The following is a 21,284-nucleotide window of genomic DNA, read 5'->3' as shown; positions in this document are numbered from 1 at the left end:
CCTAAAAAGTGGCGCTAGCCATTCCCAATATCGGGGCCCCCCCTGCTGGTGAACAGATACTCAATGGCGCAACTAGGCCTGGCTGCTCGCAGATATCAGGTAAATAATCAGGCAGCACGAATCTCATGTGCTGTCTGCATCTCAACAATAGGTTAACCACGCACTGTGACCCCCGTGCCCGGATTCGGGGGTTATCAAATTTAACCTCCATGAACTAAACTCGCCAAAAAAAGTTAGGGTTTATCTATTCCAGTGTAAGTACATTTTAACGGCGTGGTAAACCTTAATTACTGCCAAACAACCTTTCTGGCACTGAAAATTAATTTTTACAAGTGTGGAGCCTCATTCCTTCAACTTTTAATTATTATTGGACATTTTAAAAAAATTAAGTAACATTTTTTTCCTTACTTTTTCTTTCTGTCTCTTTTATCTCTATCTCTTAAACCAATCTTTCTTTCCCTCTCTTTATTTCACTTACTGTACCTGATTTGACATTGAATTCACTATTCGAACTTACACTTCCTGGTTCAATCTTTGTGCTGCTCATTAACGATTCTTCAATCTGATTGGTTAAGGGGATAGACAGTTGCTTGCCCTGTTCACACAGGTCCCAGATGCCCTGTAGAGGGCGCCGTGCCATTTGGCTGTCTCGTTGAGAGCAACTTGCCGTGCAAAACTCCATAGAAAGTCGATGGCCAAGTGCAAGTCTAACAAACAGCTAGTGCTGTTCATTTGCCGCTCACAGCAAAATCCGGCCCAATAATTTGAAAACTATACTTAAATTTTTATTGCTCTATAAACTACATATTTGTTGTTTTTGTTCCTAAACCTTAAATATAAGATGCATAAATCTGCTCAATTGATGAACTGTACAGATATATAGATCTGATTATGCGTAAACCACTAGATTATAATTGGACTTTCTTTTAAATAATTACCTGCTCCCACATGGTATAAACAGCTCCCTCTCAGGCATGTCATGCAAAAGCTGGTATAAATATACTTATTCCATGTTGCTATTGTGTTACCATCACGCGTGCCCTGATAAGCATTTAAAATGTACTGAATTTTAAAAAAAGAACATATTGTGAAAGCAGCCACTTCAACAACAAAATTAACCCGATGGACTAGATGGCGGATGGACTCTGTCCTAAGAATTTGGAGTTTGGCTGCTTCAAGAAATTAGCCAACTCAAAAAAAAACCCCACAGTGTACTGACAATGTTTTTCAATTGTTACAGTTTTTCGGCACAAGGGGATAGAAGTTTAATCATACAAAGGTGCTGTGTTAGACATCACTAGAAAATCAATCTTTTTCAGTCCAGTAGTTAAAGTTGTTGAGCATTTTGGTTCCAACTATAAAATCATGAAATGATGTCCTAGGGTTGCCAATCTTTTTACTTGCTCCAATGTTTGATGGAGTGTCACATGTTAGCAAGCCATCCTATTTGAGAAGGGATGAAAATACAACAGACATTCAGTTGGGTAATCGCAAAGTGCTGTGAATGACAGCTGTAGAGAAATGAAGAGCTCAGATTGGCCCTGCCCTCCTTGCTGAAGGAGTTTATATGAACACAAGTTGTATCCATTTGGATAAAATATGTGCAGAACTGGGACAAAAATCATTTTCTAAATCTAGTTACATTAGAAACAGCAAAGCTTTCAGCAACATATTATTGTGCTGGAAAATAGAAGTTTTTTTATTGAGACGAAAGCACAAAGCCTATTTTTATAAACTATGGAGGGTATACTAGTGATTTTATTAGGGATAAAATATGCATATTAGATTTATTGTTCCTTTGTAAAATCAATTGTAATTTAAATTTTATGCAGCCAAATTAATTTTGTTTTTGAATCATTACGCTGAATAAAATTTAAATTGCTGCATTTTTTAACACATTATTAAGTGGACTTTTGTTTCTACAGCTGAAGGCTAGCTATTACCAGGCAACCAATATCAACAGAAAGATCCATCTCCATTCCCCTTGCAATGATTATAGGCCCTGCCATACATATTGGTTGTTGTAGTCTAATTATAGTTCTTCATGTTAACACATTTCAAATTTCCACTATGCATAGTAAACCAAATGCTACATAACCTTAACAGGGCAACCAACATGAAAATGCTTGAAGTAATTTTGAATTCGATTCTTTTTTGTGAATATATAAACCTTCAGGTAAACAAATCAAACAGCGTAGCAGCAAACTGGAAAGCGATAGCCTAGAAATTACTGTTGGCGATGTTAACATATGAGCATAAATACAACACTCCTCTATCCATTATTTGAACATAGGGATTAACCAATTTATATTAAATGGGTTAACACCTTTGGTAAGAAAGGATTACATTTATGATAGTTCAATTATGCAACTTTACATACACCAGCTCCTGCTAGTTCACAAACTCTATCTTGCAGATTGATTTGTCTAGCCTGCATCTAGTCAGTTGCCTAGCTACAATATTATTACAGCACTTACTGGTGTTAAGGAATCAAACTGATAAATCATTATATATTTGTGTGTGGTAGCCACTGCATCCACTCCCGATTCTACCTTCATCTGGAGGTGCAATCTTCCTGCTAATAAATTTTGAGAAAAAGTGGCAGCACAAAGTACATTTCCTGTTTTTCACTCACACGAACTTTCTCTCTAAACTTATTATTGACATGAGAATGTACATGGGTAATTTTAACCCCCAAGAATGGGTGGGTTGGGGGTGGGTTGGTGGGTGGGTTAAAGTAGCAGCTTTTTGGAGCGGGACCGGGTTTAACCCAGGTGCGTTAGGATGCGCGCGAACAACAGAAACCCAGAAGTCCCATCCCCACTTAAAGCCAACGGGCCAATGTTTAAAGGGTCTATTTAGGTAGTTGAAACACTTTAGCTGCTTAACTTTTTGTGGATTCTGCAACAGAAACGGATTTAACTTCTCCTGAACATGCCTCCCGTGGCTTCTGAAACACGCCATAGAAACGGAGGCGAGTTGCAGCCGAAGCTCATTTGGCGCTTTAAACCAGTGATTGAAACATCTCAATAAAAGGTCAGGTATTGCAGCTGGGCACTCACTTCTCTCAGACAAACGTTTGGATGGGAGTTCTTTGTGTTTAGACTGAGATTTCTTTGTTGAGACTGAGAATTCTTGTGTTCAGACAAATCTACAACATTTTGGGACCCCTCAAACTGATGAGATCAGGATTGGGGGGGGGGGGGGTGCAATGGATTTATTCCACAGTGTATGTGAGGAGGAGGTACATCACCATCCGTGGTAGGCACGGCGTGTAGTTCTGGGATCTGCAGTTGCACAAGGACCTGGAGAAGAGCAGAGAGGGAACCAACGGAGGGGCCAAGGTCGCAGGAGGCACCACCCACGTGAGAGGGTCTACAGGCAGAGGCTGAGCTTCCTGGACCTCTCTGAGGACCAGTGCCTACGCAGGGTGAGATTGAGTCAGCAGGTGGTCGCAGACATCTGCAGCATCCTTCAGGAAGAGCTGCTCCCAGATGGGCCTGTGGCCACGCATTACCCGTCGTAGTTCAAGCCACCATTGCCCTCAACTTCTTTGCCTCCCGATCTTTCCAGGGAGCCACCGATGACATCTCCAGGGTTTGTCAATCGTCTGCACATAAGTGTATGTGAAAGGTGATGGATGGTTTGTTTACCATGGCATCCGACTACGTCAACTTCCCCTGAAACAACATCAGATAGACTGGGAGGGCAGTGGGATTCAACACTCTGCTGGCTTCCCACGGGCGCAATTGATTGCACACACATAGCAACATGAGGTCCTCCACATGAGCCAGGACTGTTCATAAACCGAAAGGGATATCACTCCATCAATGCACAGCTGGTGTACGACCGCCGAAAGAGATTTCTGCAGGTGTGCACCAGATTGTCTGGCAGCTGCCATGATTCATTCATTTTGCACGAGTCCAACATCCCAGACCTCTTCTATGCAGAAGACAGACTTAAGGGCTGGCTCCTTAAAGACAAGGGATATCCCCTGCCGATGTGGCTCATGACACTTATGAGAAACCCCACCAACGAAGCACAGAAATGGTTCAACCAAAGCCACATTACCACCAGGTCTGTCATTGAACAAGCCATAGGAATGTTGAAGATACGTTTCAGGTGCCTGGATCGATCTGGGGGAGCCCTTCAGAACTCGCCAGTAAGGGTGTGCAGAATAGTCGCCGTGTGCTGTGCCCTGCACAACATCGTTCAACAGTGAGGGTTACAGATAGAGGAGGTCGAATGCGCTCATCAAACATCCTCATCTGGCGGCAACATTGAAGAAGAGGAAGAGGAAGAGGAGGAGGAGGAGGAGGAGGAGGAAAATGAAGATGGGGAATCCATCGGTAGAGTAGCAGCTCACATTGCTGCCCATGATGTGAGGGATTCCCTCATCTCTAATAGGTTTTCATAATGAGAAGTGCAAATTGAAAACTTTGAAATACTCAGGCCACCTGGAACAAACACCAGCAACAACCCCTCCCCCGGCCTTCCACTTGCACAAAACAGTCCTTCAACCACGCATACACCCGTTGCACATCCGCCCAATGGGTGGCATCATGTCTTGGCATTCATGATGAAGCACATGAAAGGGTGAATTCACAAAAGGGACTCAATAGTGGCCAAGACATGGCAGTGGTGGTGATAATGGTTACATTTAATGTGCCATTACAAAATAAAATTATAAATTATCAACATGGCAGCACATCAAACACCCTTGTGCATACCCTTGGTGAATTCCATTCCTTAGCTTTTCTCCTTCCACTGCTTCTATGTGGTGCATCACCTGTGACTTCAGCAAAGGTAGTGGCAGGTTGCTCAGATCCCTGCTCTAACCGCTGAGATGCTTTTGGCCTATGACTTCTCAGTTTTGGAGCCCGTGAGGGCCCTGACAAGGACTGCTCCACCTGCACCTGCACCAGGGGCAGACTCAGCCATCGGGAGACGAGGCAGCATTTCAGTTACTGGTTGTTGAGGGGGGGGGGGCGCCACGGGTGAGACGTGGAAGTGCTTTGGGTGGAGTCCCTACTTCCATGTCCCCTTTCGCCATCATCCCTCTCCCGGGCCAGCGCAATATCACTCCCACCCCTCTGCTGGCCAGCAGGCTGTGAGCAGAAGTGCCGCGTTGTAAGGCCACAGCTAAAGTATCTGTCTGCCTGTTTAGGGCGGCAGACATGTTCGCATCTAGCGTCCGCATGGCCTGCATGGAATCATCTGGGAGCCGTGCTTGAAGGCTGCTATTCTCTCCACCGCAGACATTCCCACACTTGCCTGCATCACTAATCCACTGGTGATGGAGTTGGACTCATCCATCGTCTCTGCTATTGTGGAGAGTGAGCCTGGCACATCTTCCAGTACCTCGCAAAGGTGCAGCTGTACCTCTTTCATTCTCATTCTCAATGATGACCCCCGGGGTTCAGCATCTGTGTCCAGCCGAGCAGAGCTTGGAGAGGAGTGCGCCCACCACGCAGACTCTCCACAACTGTCCCTGGCACCAGCGTCTGCTCGTGCTCACTTGTGAGTGGTGAATCACCAGGTGACAACCCAATTAACTATCTAACAGGACCCACCGAAGTGTCAGTATCTGCGCTGGTGCATGGCTGTATGTCCTGTGACGGTGCACCCTCAGGAGGAATGAGAGCCTCTGAGGAATCGTTTTCTTTCATAGCGGCTCCTTCCTCTTGAAGACGTGAAGAACCTGCAAGACAACAGAAGCCGATGTTAATTATTCATCGGAAAAGTGACAATCTTTCCAATGACCTTATTGAGTTCCAGAACAGTTCAATCATTGATAAAATCAATTCAACATGTGTGTGAAAGATGTTAAAGTTTTGCCACCACCCATCTGCTGGTTGCCAGTCTCTCCATCTCCGACGGATAGACATGCAACGGTGCGACTTGTCTCCATAGCCTCCTCCTCTACATCTGTCAGCTGGACTATTTGTGTTGGTCCACCTCCAGTCCTCGTCCTCTCCCTTGCATTTTGTGCCCTCTTCTCCTACAGGAGGAGAAAGACAAACCTGTGAATGACTGAAGGTGACATATTTACCCGATGGATGCATTGCTCTGGGTGAGGCTGACAATGAAACAAATGCATCAGAGGGTGACGATCAGACAGATTCATCACATTGTATCAGGATTGGGATGAGTGGCAGTGGGTGCATAAATGGGGAGTTGAGGAAGTACATAGAAAGTGAAGGATGGTAGCTGCTGAAACTTAAGTTGGTGTGTGGAGTGATGTGATTGAGTAGGCTTGGCAACACAGAGTGAGAGGGGGGGTGTTACATTTCACAGGATGTGGGTGAATCAGCAAATGTACTTACTTTTCCTGACCTGGTTAGGTCATTAAATCGCTTCTTGCACTGCAGCCATGACCTGGACACAGTGCTCCTGCTGCTCACCTCTCCTGCCACCTCCAGCCACGCCTTCTTGGTGGCAACACCAGGTTTCTTCCTCCCATTGCTTGGGTAAATTACCTCCCTCTTGGTTCTCACTGCACCCAGCAGTACATCCAATGAAGCATCAGTATACCTGGGTGCTGCCTTTGCTCTCCTGGAATCCATTCCTATATTTCCTCCTTTCTCCTCCAAAATCCATTTTTACATTGGCCCTTTAAGTAGTGGAGTTCAGATCGCATCATGCGGGTGCGCAGTACACCCACTGCACAGCTTGGAGACCCGAAACCCGGTAGTAAAATTAAGCGCCTTCAATATAGTTGCAATTGCAGATTCCGACTTGCTGTCTTTACTTTCGGGTTTCCCACACAAAAATCTACCCACCCGCTGAGTTCCTGGTTCCAGGTAAAAATCATGCCCTTCATCTCTCTGGTGTCACGCACATACACTTTCAGGAGAGGTTCTTGTGCAACGATCAGGAGCAAGAACCCTGGCCAATTCCACCTTCCTACCACTGAATGCTAAAGCAAATTGCAGTATCTTCACAGCTCCTCCAATTGAGATCGACTTACTCTGCACACACTAAAGTTGAAATATGGATTATTCCTGATCATGGTGTTATGTTGCACCATGATGGTGTGACACAGGCTTGATGGGCCAGCAGGTCTTTTCCTGTGCATTGATTTGCTATGAGTATAGAGAGATGCCAACATGATGCCAAAAGGCTGAGATACATTGACGCGCAGCAACTGAAACAAGCCAATCAAGTATCCCATACTGTAAACCAAATGGATTTCCATAGGTAACTCCAGCACACACTAAAGTGGGTTAGGCCAACCAAGAAGAACTGTGATCAATTTAACCTCATTCGAAAATCATTGCCCAATATCTTTGAACCTGTGGAAATGTTCATAAAATGTCCAATGACGTCTATACGCAGAGCACATTCTAAAAGTAGAAAAAGCACCGAAGTAGTATATTGCGGATAAGCAGCAAACCATAGCTTCAAAATACACATAAGAAACAGGTGCAAACAGCATAACATTTCAAATATTCCAGACACTATCCCAATGAGGAAAAATGGGCAGGAAACGAAGGCCAAATAACCCAGTGTAGACTCTTTCGGGGTGAAATTCGTCTTCGGCAGGAGCACAAAAGGGGCAATAGCGAATTAGCAGCCTGCTTAACATCTCACCCAATTTTCTTTTGCATTGACTTTAATGGAAAAGAAAACCGGACAGAGTGTAAATTGGGCTGCCAATTCCCTATTGCCCAGTTTGGCCTATCACCCCAAGACCCATTTCACACCCTTTGTCCTGCACTCAAGACCGTGCAGAACCTACATCTGTTGATGCAGACAAACGCACCACATGCTGCCCCCATTCAGGTCATATAGGAATTAATAAATGAGGGCTGGCAAGGAAATAAAAAACAAAAAAAAAATATTAAGAAAGGTCAAGGACCAATCGTGCAAAAATAAAAGGCTTAGGCTGATAATGAAAGAAAATATCAGCCTCCTTCCAAGCACAATGAAAAAACATGGATTAAACAGGTCGACGATGTTAAATACCATCATGCTACAAAAAGAAATACAGGATAAATGCCTTCTGGAATTTAAACAAAATTCAAAGTTAATTTGTCTGCACAAATCCTTGACAAAAAGCTGAGTAACTTAATCAAAAAACACAGCCTGCCTTCACCTTCTTAAGAATATCACCACAGCATGTCACAACAACAATTAAAGGAACAATTATTTCGTCACCAAGCAACCTAGAAAAGCAATTAAACATCTAATCAGCCCAACAAACAAGCTGAAAAGGAAAACAAGGAAGGGCGTTATCATGTCTCTCAGAGCTTCACATACAATGAATTACCTTGAAGTGCAAAAGCTGTTGTTATGTCAGCAAATAGGGCAGCCATTTTACTCACTGCAAGACCCCACAAATAGCCATGCTGAATGATTGGTGAATCCAATTTTGGTGGTGTTAGTTGAAGTAGGATTATCAGCCAGGTCATTCGGAACAGTCACTCTGATTTACATTGCACAATGACAGTGAAGCCTGAGTAAAGGGTTCAGTCTGGATTATTTTTTATTCGTTCACGGGATGTGGGCGTCGCTGGCAAGGCCGGCATTTTAATGCCCATCCCTAATTGCCCTCGAAAAGGTGGTGGTGAGCCGCCTTCTTGAACCGCTGCAGTCCGTGTGGTGACGGTTCTCCCACAGTGCTGTTAGGAAGGGAGTTCCAGGATTTTGACCCAGCGACAATGAAGGAACGGCGATATATTTCCAAGTCGGGATGGTGTGTGACTTGGAGGGGAACGTGCAGGTGGTGTTGTTCCCATGCGCCTGCTGCCCTTGTCCTTCTAGGTGGTAGAGGTCGCGGGTTTGGGAGGTGCTGTCGAAGAAGCCTTGGCGAGTTGCTGCAGTGCATCCTGTGGATGGTACACACTGCAGCCACAGTGCGCCGGTGGTGAAGGGAGTGAATGTTTAGGGTGGTGGCTGGGGTGCCAATCAAGCGGGCTGCTTTATCTTGGATGGTGTCGAGCTTCTTGAGTGTTGTTGGAGCTGCACTCATCCAGGCAAGTGGAGAGTATTCCATCACACTCCTGACTTGTGCCTTGTAGATTGTGGAAAGGCTTTGGGGAGTCAGGAGGTGAGTCACTCGCCGCAGAATACCCAGCCTCTGACCTGCTCTCGTAGCCACAGTATTTATATGGCCGGTCCAGTTAAGTTTCTGGTCAATGGTGACCCCCAGGATGTTGATGGTGGGGGATTCGGCGATGGTAATGCCGTTGAATGTCAAGGGGAGGTGGTTAGACTCTCTCTTGTTGGAGATGGTCATTGCCTGGCACTTATCTGGCGCGAATGTTACTTGCCACTTATGAGCCCAAGCCTGGATGTTGTCCAGGTCTTGCTGCATGCAGGCTCGGACTGCTTCATTATCTGAGGGGTTGCGAATGGAACTGAACACTGTGCAGTCATCAGCAAACATCCCCATTTCTGACCTTATGATGGAGGGAAGGTCATTGATGAAGCAGCTGAAGATGGTTGGGCCTAGGACACTGCCCTGAGGAACTCCTGCAGCAATGCCCTGGGGCTGAGATGCTTGGCCTCCAACAACCACTACCATCTTCCTTTGTGCTAGGTATGACTCCAGCCACTGGAGAGTTTTCCCCCTGATTCCCATGGACTTCAATTTTACTAGGGCTCCTTGGTGCCACACTCGGTCAAATGCTGCCTTGATGTCAAGGGCAGTCACTCTCACCTCACCTCTGGAATTCAGCTCTTTTGTCTCAGGAAGGCCATAGCAGCCATCTTATCTTTCACCAGTCTGCAGCTGAAGATCCTTACAGTGGTGTGATGGAACAGTTTTAAGGTGTGAACCTCTTCTGCTAGGATTTTTCATGTGGTTTCCAGGGATATGAGTTGCAATGGGGCCTCTACATGCTCGACTCGCAGGCAGGTCAGATAAAGCCGGGAATATTCAATGCTTTTTCTCCTTCAATGCTTGTTCAATTTTCAATGCATTCATAGTACAAGCATAATAAATACATTTAAAACAGAAATAGACAGTTTCCTAGGAGTAATGGGAATTAGGGGTTACGGGGAGCGGGCAGGAAATTGGATATGAATTTAGATTTGAGGTTAGGATCAGATCAGCCATGATCTTATTGAATGGCGGAGCAGGCTCGAGGGGCCGATTGGCCTACTCCTGCTCCTATTTCTTATGTTCTTATGTAAGCTTAGTGTCAGTGCAAAGCTTTTAAACTTATGGAATGTAAATCAGGTGTCAAGACCCAAACCGACTCCAAAGTGAAGCTGGGTAAGACTATCTCCTCCAGGGAGTCTGAGTTCCTCTCGTTCTGGTGTCAAGTTGGGCCAATACTCCAGATTCAGGCTGCATTCACATTAAAATTGCAGCATTTGTGTGAAGCAAAACCGCTTTGGACTGATACTACAGTTATAGTGTGAGTGCATCATTTGTCAAACAGGTGCTGTTTTTTAAGGATCTCTGGTAATTGATTCCCATAGAAAAACTCTACCAATCGATCGCATAGACTCGATGAAGGAATTCCTTTTGGGTTTGATAAAATAAGAACTGTACCACGATAGCCATAAGAAGATTTGCTAAAGCAGGTTTAAGGGCTAAAGAATAATATGCTCACGAGCATAAATTGGGAAGCCTTCATGTCGAACAGCCCTGCTAAGAGCTTTGGAATGAAGGATATCTTTTGGCAGACTCTAAAGGGTAAATTTTAACATACTGAAGGGAACTCAATTTGGGGGGGGTCAACGTGCATGTGGGAAACCCGGAAAATTTTTGTGTGTGTTTTCTCGACCGATTGCGACTCAATTGAAAGCCCTTAATGTGACTTTCGGGTTTTGTGTCTCCAAGCTGCGCAGCGGGCGTACTGCGCACCCGAATGATGTGCTGGGAGTTGGAGTATTTAAAGGGCCATTGCAACAATTAATTTTGAGGGTGAAAGGAGGAATTGAGCCAAATGGAGCAACAAAGGATGAAGCCAGCACCCCGGTTCAGTAACTCACGCCTCGGTAGATCCTGTTAGACAGTTAGTTGGGTTGTCACCTGGTGATTCACCACACACAAGTGAGCACGAGGAGACACTGGTGGCTGGGGCCTCTGTGGAGAATCCATGTCGGTGGGGTGGGGGGGCGCACTCCTGAGCTATTAGCCAGTGCCAGGAGCAGGAGGGAAACATTGTACCAGGTTGATAGGAGGAAGCGCCCTGCCTCTGCCACCAAGAAGGCCTGACTCGAGGTGGCAGAGGAGGTGAGCAGCAGGAGACAGTCTCTAGGATGTGGATGCAATGCAGGAAGCGTTTCATTCAATGACCCAACCAGGTCAGGAAAAGTGAGTACACTTACTGATTCACCAACATCCTGTGGTGCACATCACCCCCAATCCCCCTCACTCTGTCCTGCCAAGACTACTCCATCACATCACTCCTCACACCCACTTAAGTCTCATTATCAACTTACTTTCATGTTCTGTTCACTTCCTCACCTCCCCATTTGTGAACCCACCTCTCCCACTCACCCCAATCCTGATCCAATGTCATGAATCTGTCTGATACTCACCCTCTGATGCACCTCTTTCATTGGCAGCCTCACCCAGAGCAATGCATCCATTGGGTGACCCCATCACCCTCACTCACTCACACGTCTGTTCTTTCTCCCCTTGTAGGAGAAGAGGGCGCAAAATGCAAGGGAGAGGAAGAAGACTGGAGGGGGGCCAGCACAAATAACGGCCCTGACAGAGACAGGGGAGGAGGACTTGGAGCTCACCCGAATGCTCCAAAGCCTAGTTGTCGGGGATGCTGAGACTGGCACTAGGCAAATGTCTGTTGACAGAACTTTAACATCCCTCACACACATCATGAATTGATGTTATCAATGATTGACCTGTTGTACACCTCAGTTTGCTCATCACAACATTACTTCCGCAATGATTTTTAATATTGCTGTATGTTCTCTTCCAGGGCCTTCAAGGATTGCTAAAGCAGCAGACAACCTGGATGAGGGCAATTCCTCAGAGGAGCTCCATGCCTCTGAGGGCACATCATAGTGAGCCATGCATCAGTGCAGATACTCACGCCTCGGTGGGTCCTGTTAGATAGTTACCTGGTGATTCACCACACACAAGTGAGCTCGAGCAGACACTGGTGGCAGGGGCAGCTGTGGAGAGTCCATGTCGGGAGCGACGCACTCCTGAGCAACTAGCCACTACCTGTGCTGAAGCCACAGGAGATGCATCACGTAGAAGTAGTAGGAAGAGGAAGGCAAAGGTTTTGCCATCACCAAGGGTGTCTGACTAAATGTCATGTTTTTCATTTCTATTTGTTTTTTCTTACTTGAACGCTAAATGTTATAATTGTCACCACCACTGCCACATTTTGTGAATTGTAAACAATTTTACAACACCAAGTTATAGTCCAACAAATTTATTTTAAATTAAATTCCACAAGCTTTCGGAGGCTTCCTCCTTCGTCGGGCGGATGGTGGAAATGATGACATTTTGACATCATGACATTTTGACATCATGACATTTTGACATCATGACATTTTATGAAAGCACCCTTGCATGTACTTCATGAATGGCAAGGCTTCATACCACCCATTGGTCGCATTTACAATGGGTGTGCGTGTGGTTGAAGGACTGCTTTGTGCAAGCGGAGGGGAGAGGCTGGTGGTGGTGGTGGTTGTGGTCATTCCAGGCAGTCCGAGTAGTTCATTATCTTCACTTTGCAGATTTCCTTATGAGAACCTATTAGATATGAGTGACTCTCTGGCATCACGAGCAGCCACATGTGCTGCTGCTCTGCCGATGGGTTGGCCATCGTCATCGTCCTCCTCCTCCTTCTCCTCCTCGTCTTCTTTGTTGCCGGAAGATGCGGAAACTTCATAAACGCATTGGAGCTCCTCCACCTGTAACCCTCTCTGTTGGCCGATATTGTGCAGGACGCAGCACACGACTATTATTCCACACACTCTCACTGGTGAGTAGTGAAGGGATCCCCCAGATCAATCCAGGCACCTGAAGCACATCTTCAGCATTCCAATGGCTTGTTCAATGACAGACCTGGTGGTGATGTGACTATCGTACCGCTGCTGTGCTTTGCTGGTGGGGTTTCTCAGAGGTGTCATGAGCCACGACTGCAGGGGACATCTCTTGTCTCCAAGGAGCCAGCCCTTAAGTCTGTCTTGCACGTAGAAGAGGGCCGGGATGTTGGACTGATGCAAAATGAAGGAATCATGGCAGCTGTCAGGGAATTTGGCACACACCTGCAGAAATCTCCTCCGGTGGCCACAAACCAGTTGCGCATTGATGGAGTGATATCCCTTTCGGTTGATGAACAGTCCTGGCTCATATGCAGGTCTTTGGATTGCTACGTGTATGCAATCAATTACGCCCTGCACTGGTGGGAAGCCAGCCAGAGAATGGAAACCCACTGCCCTCTCAGTCTGGTTGATGTCATCGCAGGGGAAGTTGATGTAGTCGGATGCCCTGGCAAACAAGCCATCTTATACACTTATGTGAAGACAACAGAGAGATCTTGGTGATGTCACCGGTGGCGCCCTGAAGGGATCCAGAGGTGAAGAAATTGAGGGTAGTGGTGACTTTAACTACAACAGGCAATGTGTGGCCACCAGGCCCAGCCGGGAGCAGCTCTGCATGAAGGAGCGTGCAGATGTCTGTGACCACCTGGTGACTTAATCTGAGCCTTCATAGGCACTGCTCCTCAGAGAGTCCTGGAAGATCAGCCTCTGTCTGTAGACATTCTCACGTGGGTAGTGTCTGCTGTGACATTGGCCCCTCCATTGGTCTCCTCTCTGCTCTTCTGCAGGTCCTTGTGGCACACCTCTGTCTTGTGGAGCTGCAACTCCCAGAACTGCACGCTGTGCCTGGAAACCCACTGGTGATGTGTCTCCTCCTCAGATGTACTGCTGATTAAATCCATTGCGCACCCCTCCTTTCCGATGGTGGCAGTTTGAGGGGGTCCAAAAAGTAGGTAAATGTGTCTGAACACAAGAATTCTGATTGTGAACCAAGAAATCTCAATCTAAACACAAAGAACTCCCAGCCAAAGGTGTGTCTGAGAGAACTGAGTGGCCTGCTGCAAAAACTCACTTTTTCTTCACACGTCAATCATTGGTTTAAAGGTCCAAATGAGGGACGGCTGCAAGTCGCCTCCGTTTCTGTGGCGTGTTTCAGAGGTCACGGGAGACATGTTCATATGCAGTTAAAATGGCTTGTGTAAGTCAATACCCAAACAGTTTACAGCTTTGAGGACTTTATTAGCTCAATTGGCCCTTTAAATATCGTCCCGCTGGCTTTAAGTGTTAGCGGGACTTCCGGGTATCAGAAGCTTGTGCACCCAATCGCGTCTGGGTCAAACCCGGAGGTCAGCGCGTTGGAGCCAGGATGCGGTTCCACTCTGAAATCGGAGAATTTTGACTGCCCACCCACCCCCAACCCACCTGTTCTTGGGGATAAAGAAACCCCTAGAGACTCCAGAAGCTTGAATAGCATGCTTCCTAGACCTGTTCTCCAATTGTCAACATGTTCTGTAAGAAACTTTTCATACTGCAACAGGTAAGTGATTCTTTTCTTTGAAATATAGTTGTTCGTACTAACTCTCTAGTTCTGTGAAGTGAGCCTCCACCTCCCTCGTGGCAGATTTAAGGTGCTCCCATTTTACAGCACACTGTTACATAAGCTGCAAACACTTGCCTGATGGCCTTAATCTCATTCAGTATTACTGTAACAATAGATATTGGGAGCTATGTATTCAAACTAGAAGCCTCCCGGAGGAGCTGACATACCAGAGAACCCATGGCCATTAATGGGGTGTTTGATCTTGCCCACTGAAGAACAAGCAAGCAATGCAGTACATTTTAAAGAAGGTTGGATAGATTTTTTGTTTACTCTTGCCATGAGTTATAGAGTCAAATATAGTAAAACTAACAAGCTAGAGCAAAGTTGAGCAAAGGTAAATAAGGTGGAGGAGGGTTCACAGTCACAGTGTAGGTAATATAATGAGGTGGAGGGAGGGTTCACAGACTCCCATCTCATGTTTCTACAGCTACATTTGCTGGACACCCCAGTACATTGGCATCCATGAAATTTGCCAATATGACGTTCACTGAACGGAAGATCTGCAAGGGTCCCAAGCAGACCATAGACAGACAGTTAGATTTTTTTCTTATAATTTATCAACCTCTGTCCAGTGACACCGGTTGGAAGTGTGGCCATTGGGTCAGGACAGTATTGTGCTCTGGCTGTGATGCCTCCCATTGATGAATATCCTGTCAAAACCCTGAGCTCGCACATAAAGACTGCTTGGGGGAGGCAATGGAGCCATGAGCCAGGAGAAGTGAATGCCTTCAGAAAAAGGCAGTGGGGGAAGAATCATTAAAAAGTTGTAGTAAGTTCACTTGTAGTCTGTTTCCAGATCACAAAGATCAGCACACTGTGGAGGTAATTTTGACTTTATGCGATAGTGTAAAACGGGTGATAACGAATCAGCAGCCTGTTTTCCATCTCTCCCATTAACTTCAATGGAAAGAAAAATCAGGAGAGATGGAAAATGGGGCTGCTGATTCGCCATCACCCGTTTTACACTAGCACGCAAATTTATAATTAACCTGTGTGATGGTAATTGAGAAAAATGTCATCGTTCAGTGTTAACAATGTTATAATTTCCCACCAAACAACAAGAAGTGTAGTTTGTAGGTATGAATAGACTTTAACGTTACAGATGTAAAACACATCACGTATCCGCTCCATCACCAGACCGCCTACTTCCACCTCCATAACATTGCCTGTCTCTGCCCCTGCCTTAGCTCATCTGCTGCTGAAACCCTCATCCATGTCTTTGTTACCTCCAGACTTGACTATTCCAATGCTTTCCTGGCCGGTCTCCCATTTTCCACCTTCCATAAACTTGAGCTCAATTAAAACTCTACTGTCCATATCCTAACTCGCACCAAGTCCCGTTCACCCATCACTCCAGTCCTCGCTGACCTACATTGGCTCCCAGTGAAAGAATGTCTCGATTTTAAAATTCTCATCTTTGTTTTCAAATCTCTCCGCAGCCTCGCCCCTCCTTATCTCTGTAACCTCCTCCAGTCCTACAACCCTCCGAGATCTCTGCGCTCCTCCAATTCTTGCCTTTTGCGCTTCCCCGATTTAAATTGCTCCACCATTGGCGGCTGTGCCTTCAGCTGCCTAGGCCCTAAGCTCTAGGGAATTCCCTCCCTACCTCTCCCTCCTCCTTTAAGACGCTCCTTAAAACCTATCTCTTCAACCAAGCTTTTGATCACCTGTCCTAATATCTCCTTCTGTGGCTTGGTGTCAAATTTTGTTTGGTAACACTCCTGCAAAACGCCTTGGAACTTTTTACGACTTTAAAGGTGTTACATAAATGTGAGTAGTAGTAGTAGTAGTAGTAGTAGTTGTTGTTGTTGTTGTTGTGCCCGTATTTCGTCACTCCTTTAAATTTATCTGATGGAGTTATGGCCTGAATTTTCTCAATAGTCAGTCGACTGTAGCCATCAGTTATCACAATATGAGAGATTAAATTACTGCTAGTTCAATATTGTGCTACATATTGTTAAATGTTATAATGGGATAGTCTTGTTGTTAGTATCCCATTGTTCCTGCAAAGACCTATAAATAATATGAGCATCTCATCTCTGATAAATTATAGCCTGGAGAGTAGCCGTTATGCTGTGTATAAATAATTCATGAATGTATGTTCCTGACAGTAGTATGAGTCAGCATGAGTTACGGAGGTCTAATAAAATAATGTCTGTTAGTTGCATCAACAATATTGAACTGGCCAGTTTAAACAATACAGAATAACAGTTCCTGATGCAGTGAAAGATTTGCAGCATTTCACTATTATACAGGAACATTTTTCAATGGAATCATTTATCCAGTGCTGCAGTCTGTGAGATGTTAGTGGTGGTGAGTATTGAATTAAAGATGAATCACTGTGTTTGAAAATGATTGTCTGGACACTGTCCTTCAAGACTCGACTGACTACATCCTCAAGAGATACTCCAGCAAGTGGAGGGACGTCAACCAATGAGCCCCTTTAGTGGCAATGCTGAGTTTTCTACATCTTGTTCAATAGCCATTGATTCACAACATCTCTTACGTAGCCAAAGAACTCCATCTCCCCTCCTCATGTAAGAACAAAATTTGTTTCTGTGATAAGTCAGAAAAAACCTAAGGCAAAGTTCTCATCAGGTGCTGTGCACCTTCCAGGTTTAAATATGGTTCTGTTCCTGTATTCATGTTGCACTGCTACAATTGCCTCAGTGTCTCTGCAATGCAGTGGAGCATCTTTAGTTCTTTAGCTTAGCTTGTTGGGGAACTTGCCAGTTCTTCTTCCACATTTATATTTAATCTTCTTCTCTGGTCCTGGGCCATTTCTTTATTTAATTTTTAGCTTGTTTCCCATGAGCATGTTTGTCAAAGTCATTTGATTCAAGTGAAAAAACATTTGCCTCACTTGCATGGTCTGAGCTGGTAGTTCCCAGTTTAGAAGCCAGGTGCTTTTTCTTTGCTTCTTTGGAGTGCAAAAAAAACCAAGATAATAGCATGGAGGCAGGAGTCTCCCAAAATACAAAGCAGAAGTGAAAGTACCTCAATGAAGCTATTACTTTAACAGAGTGCTTACATTTATAGCATGAATGTTGGAATGGCTTCATTTCCATAGTATTGTCTTATCTTCTCTCATTTTAAAGCAAGAGAAAGCAAGAGCAAAAGTGCTGAATAAGAATGGTGGCAAATCCCACAGCCAAGCAAAACTATGAAGAAAGGGGGACAATGAGGAGAGGGAATAAAAGAAAGATAATAGGTAGGAGCCAATACATTATGACACAGTGAGGATGCAGTATTGGATTTATTTTGACAGTAATGCAAGCGGAGAGCTATGTTTTCAGTGCCCGCTTGCTTCATTGTGAAATTGGTGAAACAGGACTCCACACATAGTCCTCAAATTTATGTACTGAGCGCTGCTCCTGATTTTGACTATTTGTCCCCGATCTCTGTGGAGTACATCAGTGGCTGCTTCGTTCAAATGTTGGGATGTATCTTCAGGCATCTTACACTGTTTCTGCACAGGTTTGTACAAGTTCAATTCGAGTAGTACTCCAGTGGCAATATGCAACATCTTCAATGGAGGAGAAGTGGGCAGCACGTCTAGAACGCACGCCCATAAAAAAGGCTTACTCCAAATTGGACTTTGGGCCTCATCTATTTTATCGGCATGCAGCAGGTGCTAATGTTGCTCCATGACTGTCCAGCAGAGAACATTCTATGTTCCAAACAACCCTCATTTTCTGACTTCAATAAAACCGGATGGGTGTAAAACCAGCATAGCACCCGATCTCATGGGTTTCCCACCTGGCGAGTTTGGTTAAAATTACCCCCTTTGTGTCTCTCTCCACCCCATATATCAATGAATGCCTTCTCAATGTCAAAAGTTCCCTTCTCGAACCTTACTTGATGTTTCCAATTCTCCTGCTCACCCATTTCCATCTCCAAGATGCCCCCTTTTCTCTCTCCATATCTCTAAGCTCTCGTCCCTGCTCTCTCTCTCAGTCTGTAAGACATGGAAATCAACACCAACTTGCATTTATAGAGCACCTTCATCATAGAAAAACATCCCAAGGTGCTTCATAGAGGCATAAAGAGAATGACGATGAGCTAAGGAAGCAGAGATGAAGAGAGGTGACCAAACACTTGGTCAAAGAGATGGTGTTTAAGGAGCATCTTAAAGAAGTATAGGTTGAGGAGTTTAGAGAGGCAATTCCAGAGGGTAAAACCTTGGTAGCTGAAAGCACAACTGCCGGTAGAGCGAAGGGAGAGAGGATGAACAAGAGGCTGGAGTCAGAGGAACGGAGAGTTCATCAGGGTATTGTAGGAGTGGAGGAGATTACGGAGATAGGAAGGGGAAAAGTACGGAGGGATTTAAACACAACAATAAGAATTTTAAATTGAGGCACTGGGGCACCAGGAGCCAATGTAGATCAGCGAGGACAGGGGTGGTGGGTGAGTGTGACCCTGTGGGGTAGGACGGCAGAGTTTTAGATGAACTGTTGAAGTTTATGGAGGGTGGAGATGGGAGGCCAACCAGGAGAGTATTGAAGTAATTGAGTCTGGAGGTGACAAAGGAATAAACAAGGGTTTCAGCAACAAATGGGCTATGGTAGGGACAAAGGTGGGCAATATATCAGCAGTGGAAATAGGCGGTCTTTGTGATGGAAAAGATATCAGGTTCAAAAATTAGATCAGAATCGAACAGGATGTGAACAGTCTGGTTCAGCCGAAGTCAGTGGCCAGGGAGAGGGATGGAGTCAGTGGCAAGGATATGGAGTTTGTGGCAGGAGTCAAAGACAATGGCTTTGGTCTTCCCAATTTTAATTGGAGAAAGTTACGGCTCATCCAAGACTGGATGTCAGACAGCAGTCTGACAGCATAGAGGCAGTGGAGTGGTAGAGCTGAGGGTCATTGGTGTACATGTGGAAGCTGACCCCATGGACTTGGATGATATCGCCAAGGAGCTGCATGTGGTTGAAGAAGAGGAGGGGGCCAAGATACTCTTATTATAAGTATAACAGTTACCTAATCTGAATTGCCCTTGGAATTTTAGTCCCTCCCTTAAAGGGGAGCACCTTCTCCACTCACTGATGCGTACAATGGCACAACTGACATTTGAAGATTTCCCAATGTAAGTAATCATAAGCATGGACATCATTATGCGACCCAGTAAATTGAAATGTTTGTGTCATGAGACACTCTGCACTAATTCCATTAATAATGGAAATAACGGGTTGGAATAAATTGTACACATGGGCCTATTTGTTAAATATAATCTGTATGCATGGGTGTATTTGTTCAATATAAATTAAATATTAAATATAAATTGTATACATTCGCTTAATTTGTAAAAAATAAATTATATAAATGGGCTTATTTCTTAAATGTAAAAGGAAGGATAATTTAGAATAGGGTTATAAATTTGATTTCTAACTTCTTTCTGGGAGGCATTTTGAAAACACTCAGAATACTTTTTAAGCAGTGGAGCCATGAGGCACCTTGTTCCACTCATCATGCTTCAAATTTGCAGACACATATATCATTAGAATTTTCTGACGTTTATAACAGAATACATTTTTGCTTATATTAGGTAACAGAAAGCACATTTGTGGACTACAATATGCAGAGAAAATTCATTAGTCAATAGGTTAAATTATATGTGTTTTTCTTGAGTGCAAAATTAACGGCTAGATTTATCATTATAAAGACCTACTGCAGAAAAACTGCCTAAGTCCTTCTTGACATATTACAGCATTAAGAAACTTATGGTAAATAATGTTTGTACAAATAGCTAATGACATTCATTGGCAGGCCAGTTTTAGTTTTACTGCATTTCTGATTAATTTACAGAGAATACGTCAGCTTTATTACATACCCATGGGAGTGCCAACTCCATAAGCTTTCGAATCTATGAGGCCTCCGATCTGTGTCAAGTTGCAGTTTCTCTGTGTGACAAACTCGATGGTTGTTGACTCCATTAGCAAGGCATAATCTGTGGTTAAGACACGCTGGATTCCTTCATCGTTGTTTTTGACAAGCGCTGTCTGCTGTCTGCTGCTCATGAAGGCCCACATCTTCTCATAGGTTGATATTTTGGACTTCTGCAATGAAGCATAAGAGTTGCACATGAAGAAGAAAAAAAATACCCCCTGATGAATCTGATCTTCTGAATGGAAAAATAAAACCCGCTGCAGTGGTCCTGTGAAAGAAACCTAACAAAAGCAGTGAGCAACATTCCTTTCAAATTCCATTTTTTATGTTTTGTACGAAGAGCTGCTGCTGGCTGTAAAAAGCCCGAGAGAATAATCAGGTTTTCTTTCATGTAACATCAGCACAAAAAACAATCGCAACTTCTTCATAAAATGTTCTTTTTCTACTGCTGACAGCAGTTTTCATGGTTCACAGTACACAAATAGAAAACCAAAGGAATGGAATTCAAACCAAAAGTGGCGTTACACACTGGAAAGGAAATGGAAATTCAATGATGAGCTTGGGAAATGTTCCCAGGCAGCTTCTTTCAAACTTTTCACCTCAGAGATACATCACACAGAGGGGTAGAGCATTGTAGCACCAAATATACCTCAGCAAATCCCATTCATTTTGATATCATATTTCCTAGTTCTAATTCAAAAACATATAGATAAATGAATCTTAGGATCGGTCGGCTCCATCTACATAGAGTATCTGGGAAAAGGATGCTTTTAATTTCGAGTTTAATAGAGATTTTAGTTATTTAGTGTAATGTATTCAT

General features: G+C 44.6%; 1 protein-coding gene across 2 annotated transcripts in view; it reads right to left on the bottom strand.

The window, feature by feature from the left end:
* The window catches only part of LOC137321491 (glutamate receptor ionotropic, kainate 2), a 394,735-nt gene that overhangs the window by 7,118 nt on the left and 366,333 nt on the right, over window positions 1–21,284 (bottom strand). For both annotated transcript variants that reach the window (XM_067983881.1, XM_067983882.1), the window contains exon 14: window positions 20,409–20,634. In XM_067983881.1, coding sequence (XP_067839982.1) covers window positions 20,409–20,634 — 226 coding nt within the window. The remainder of the gene's footprint in view (window positions 1–20,408; window positions 20,635–21,284) is intronic.

This window comes from Heptranchias perlo, chromosome 5, assembly GCF_035084215.1.
Source record: "Heptranchias perlo isolate sHepPer1 chromosome 5, sHepPer1.hap1, whole genome shotgun sequence".
Lineage (NCBI taxonomy): Eukaryota > Metazoa > Chordata > Chondrichthyes > Hexanchiformes > Hexanchidae > Heptranchias > Heptranchias perlo.
The sequence above is the reverse complement of the archived record's forward strand: the minus strand, read 5'-3'. Positions and strand labels throughout refer to the sequence as shown.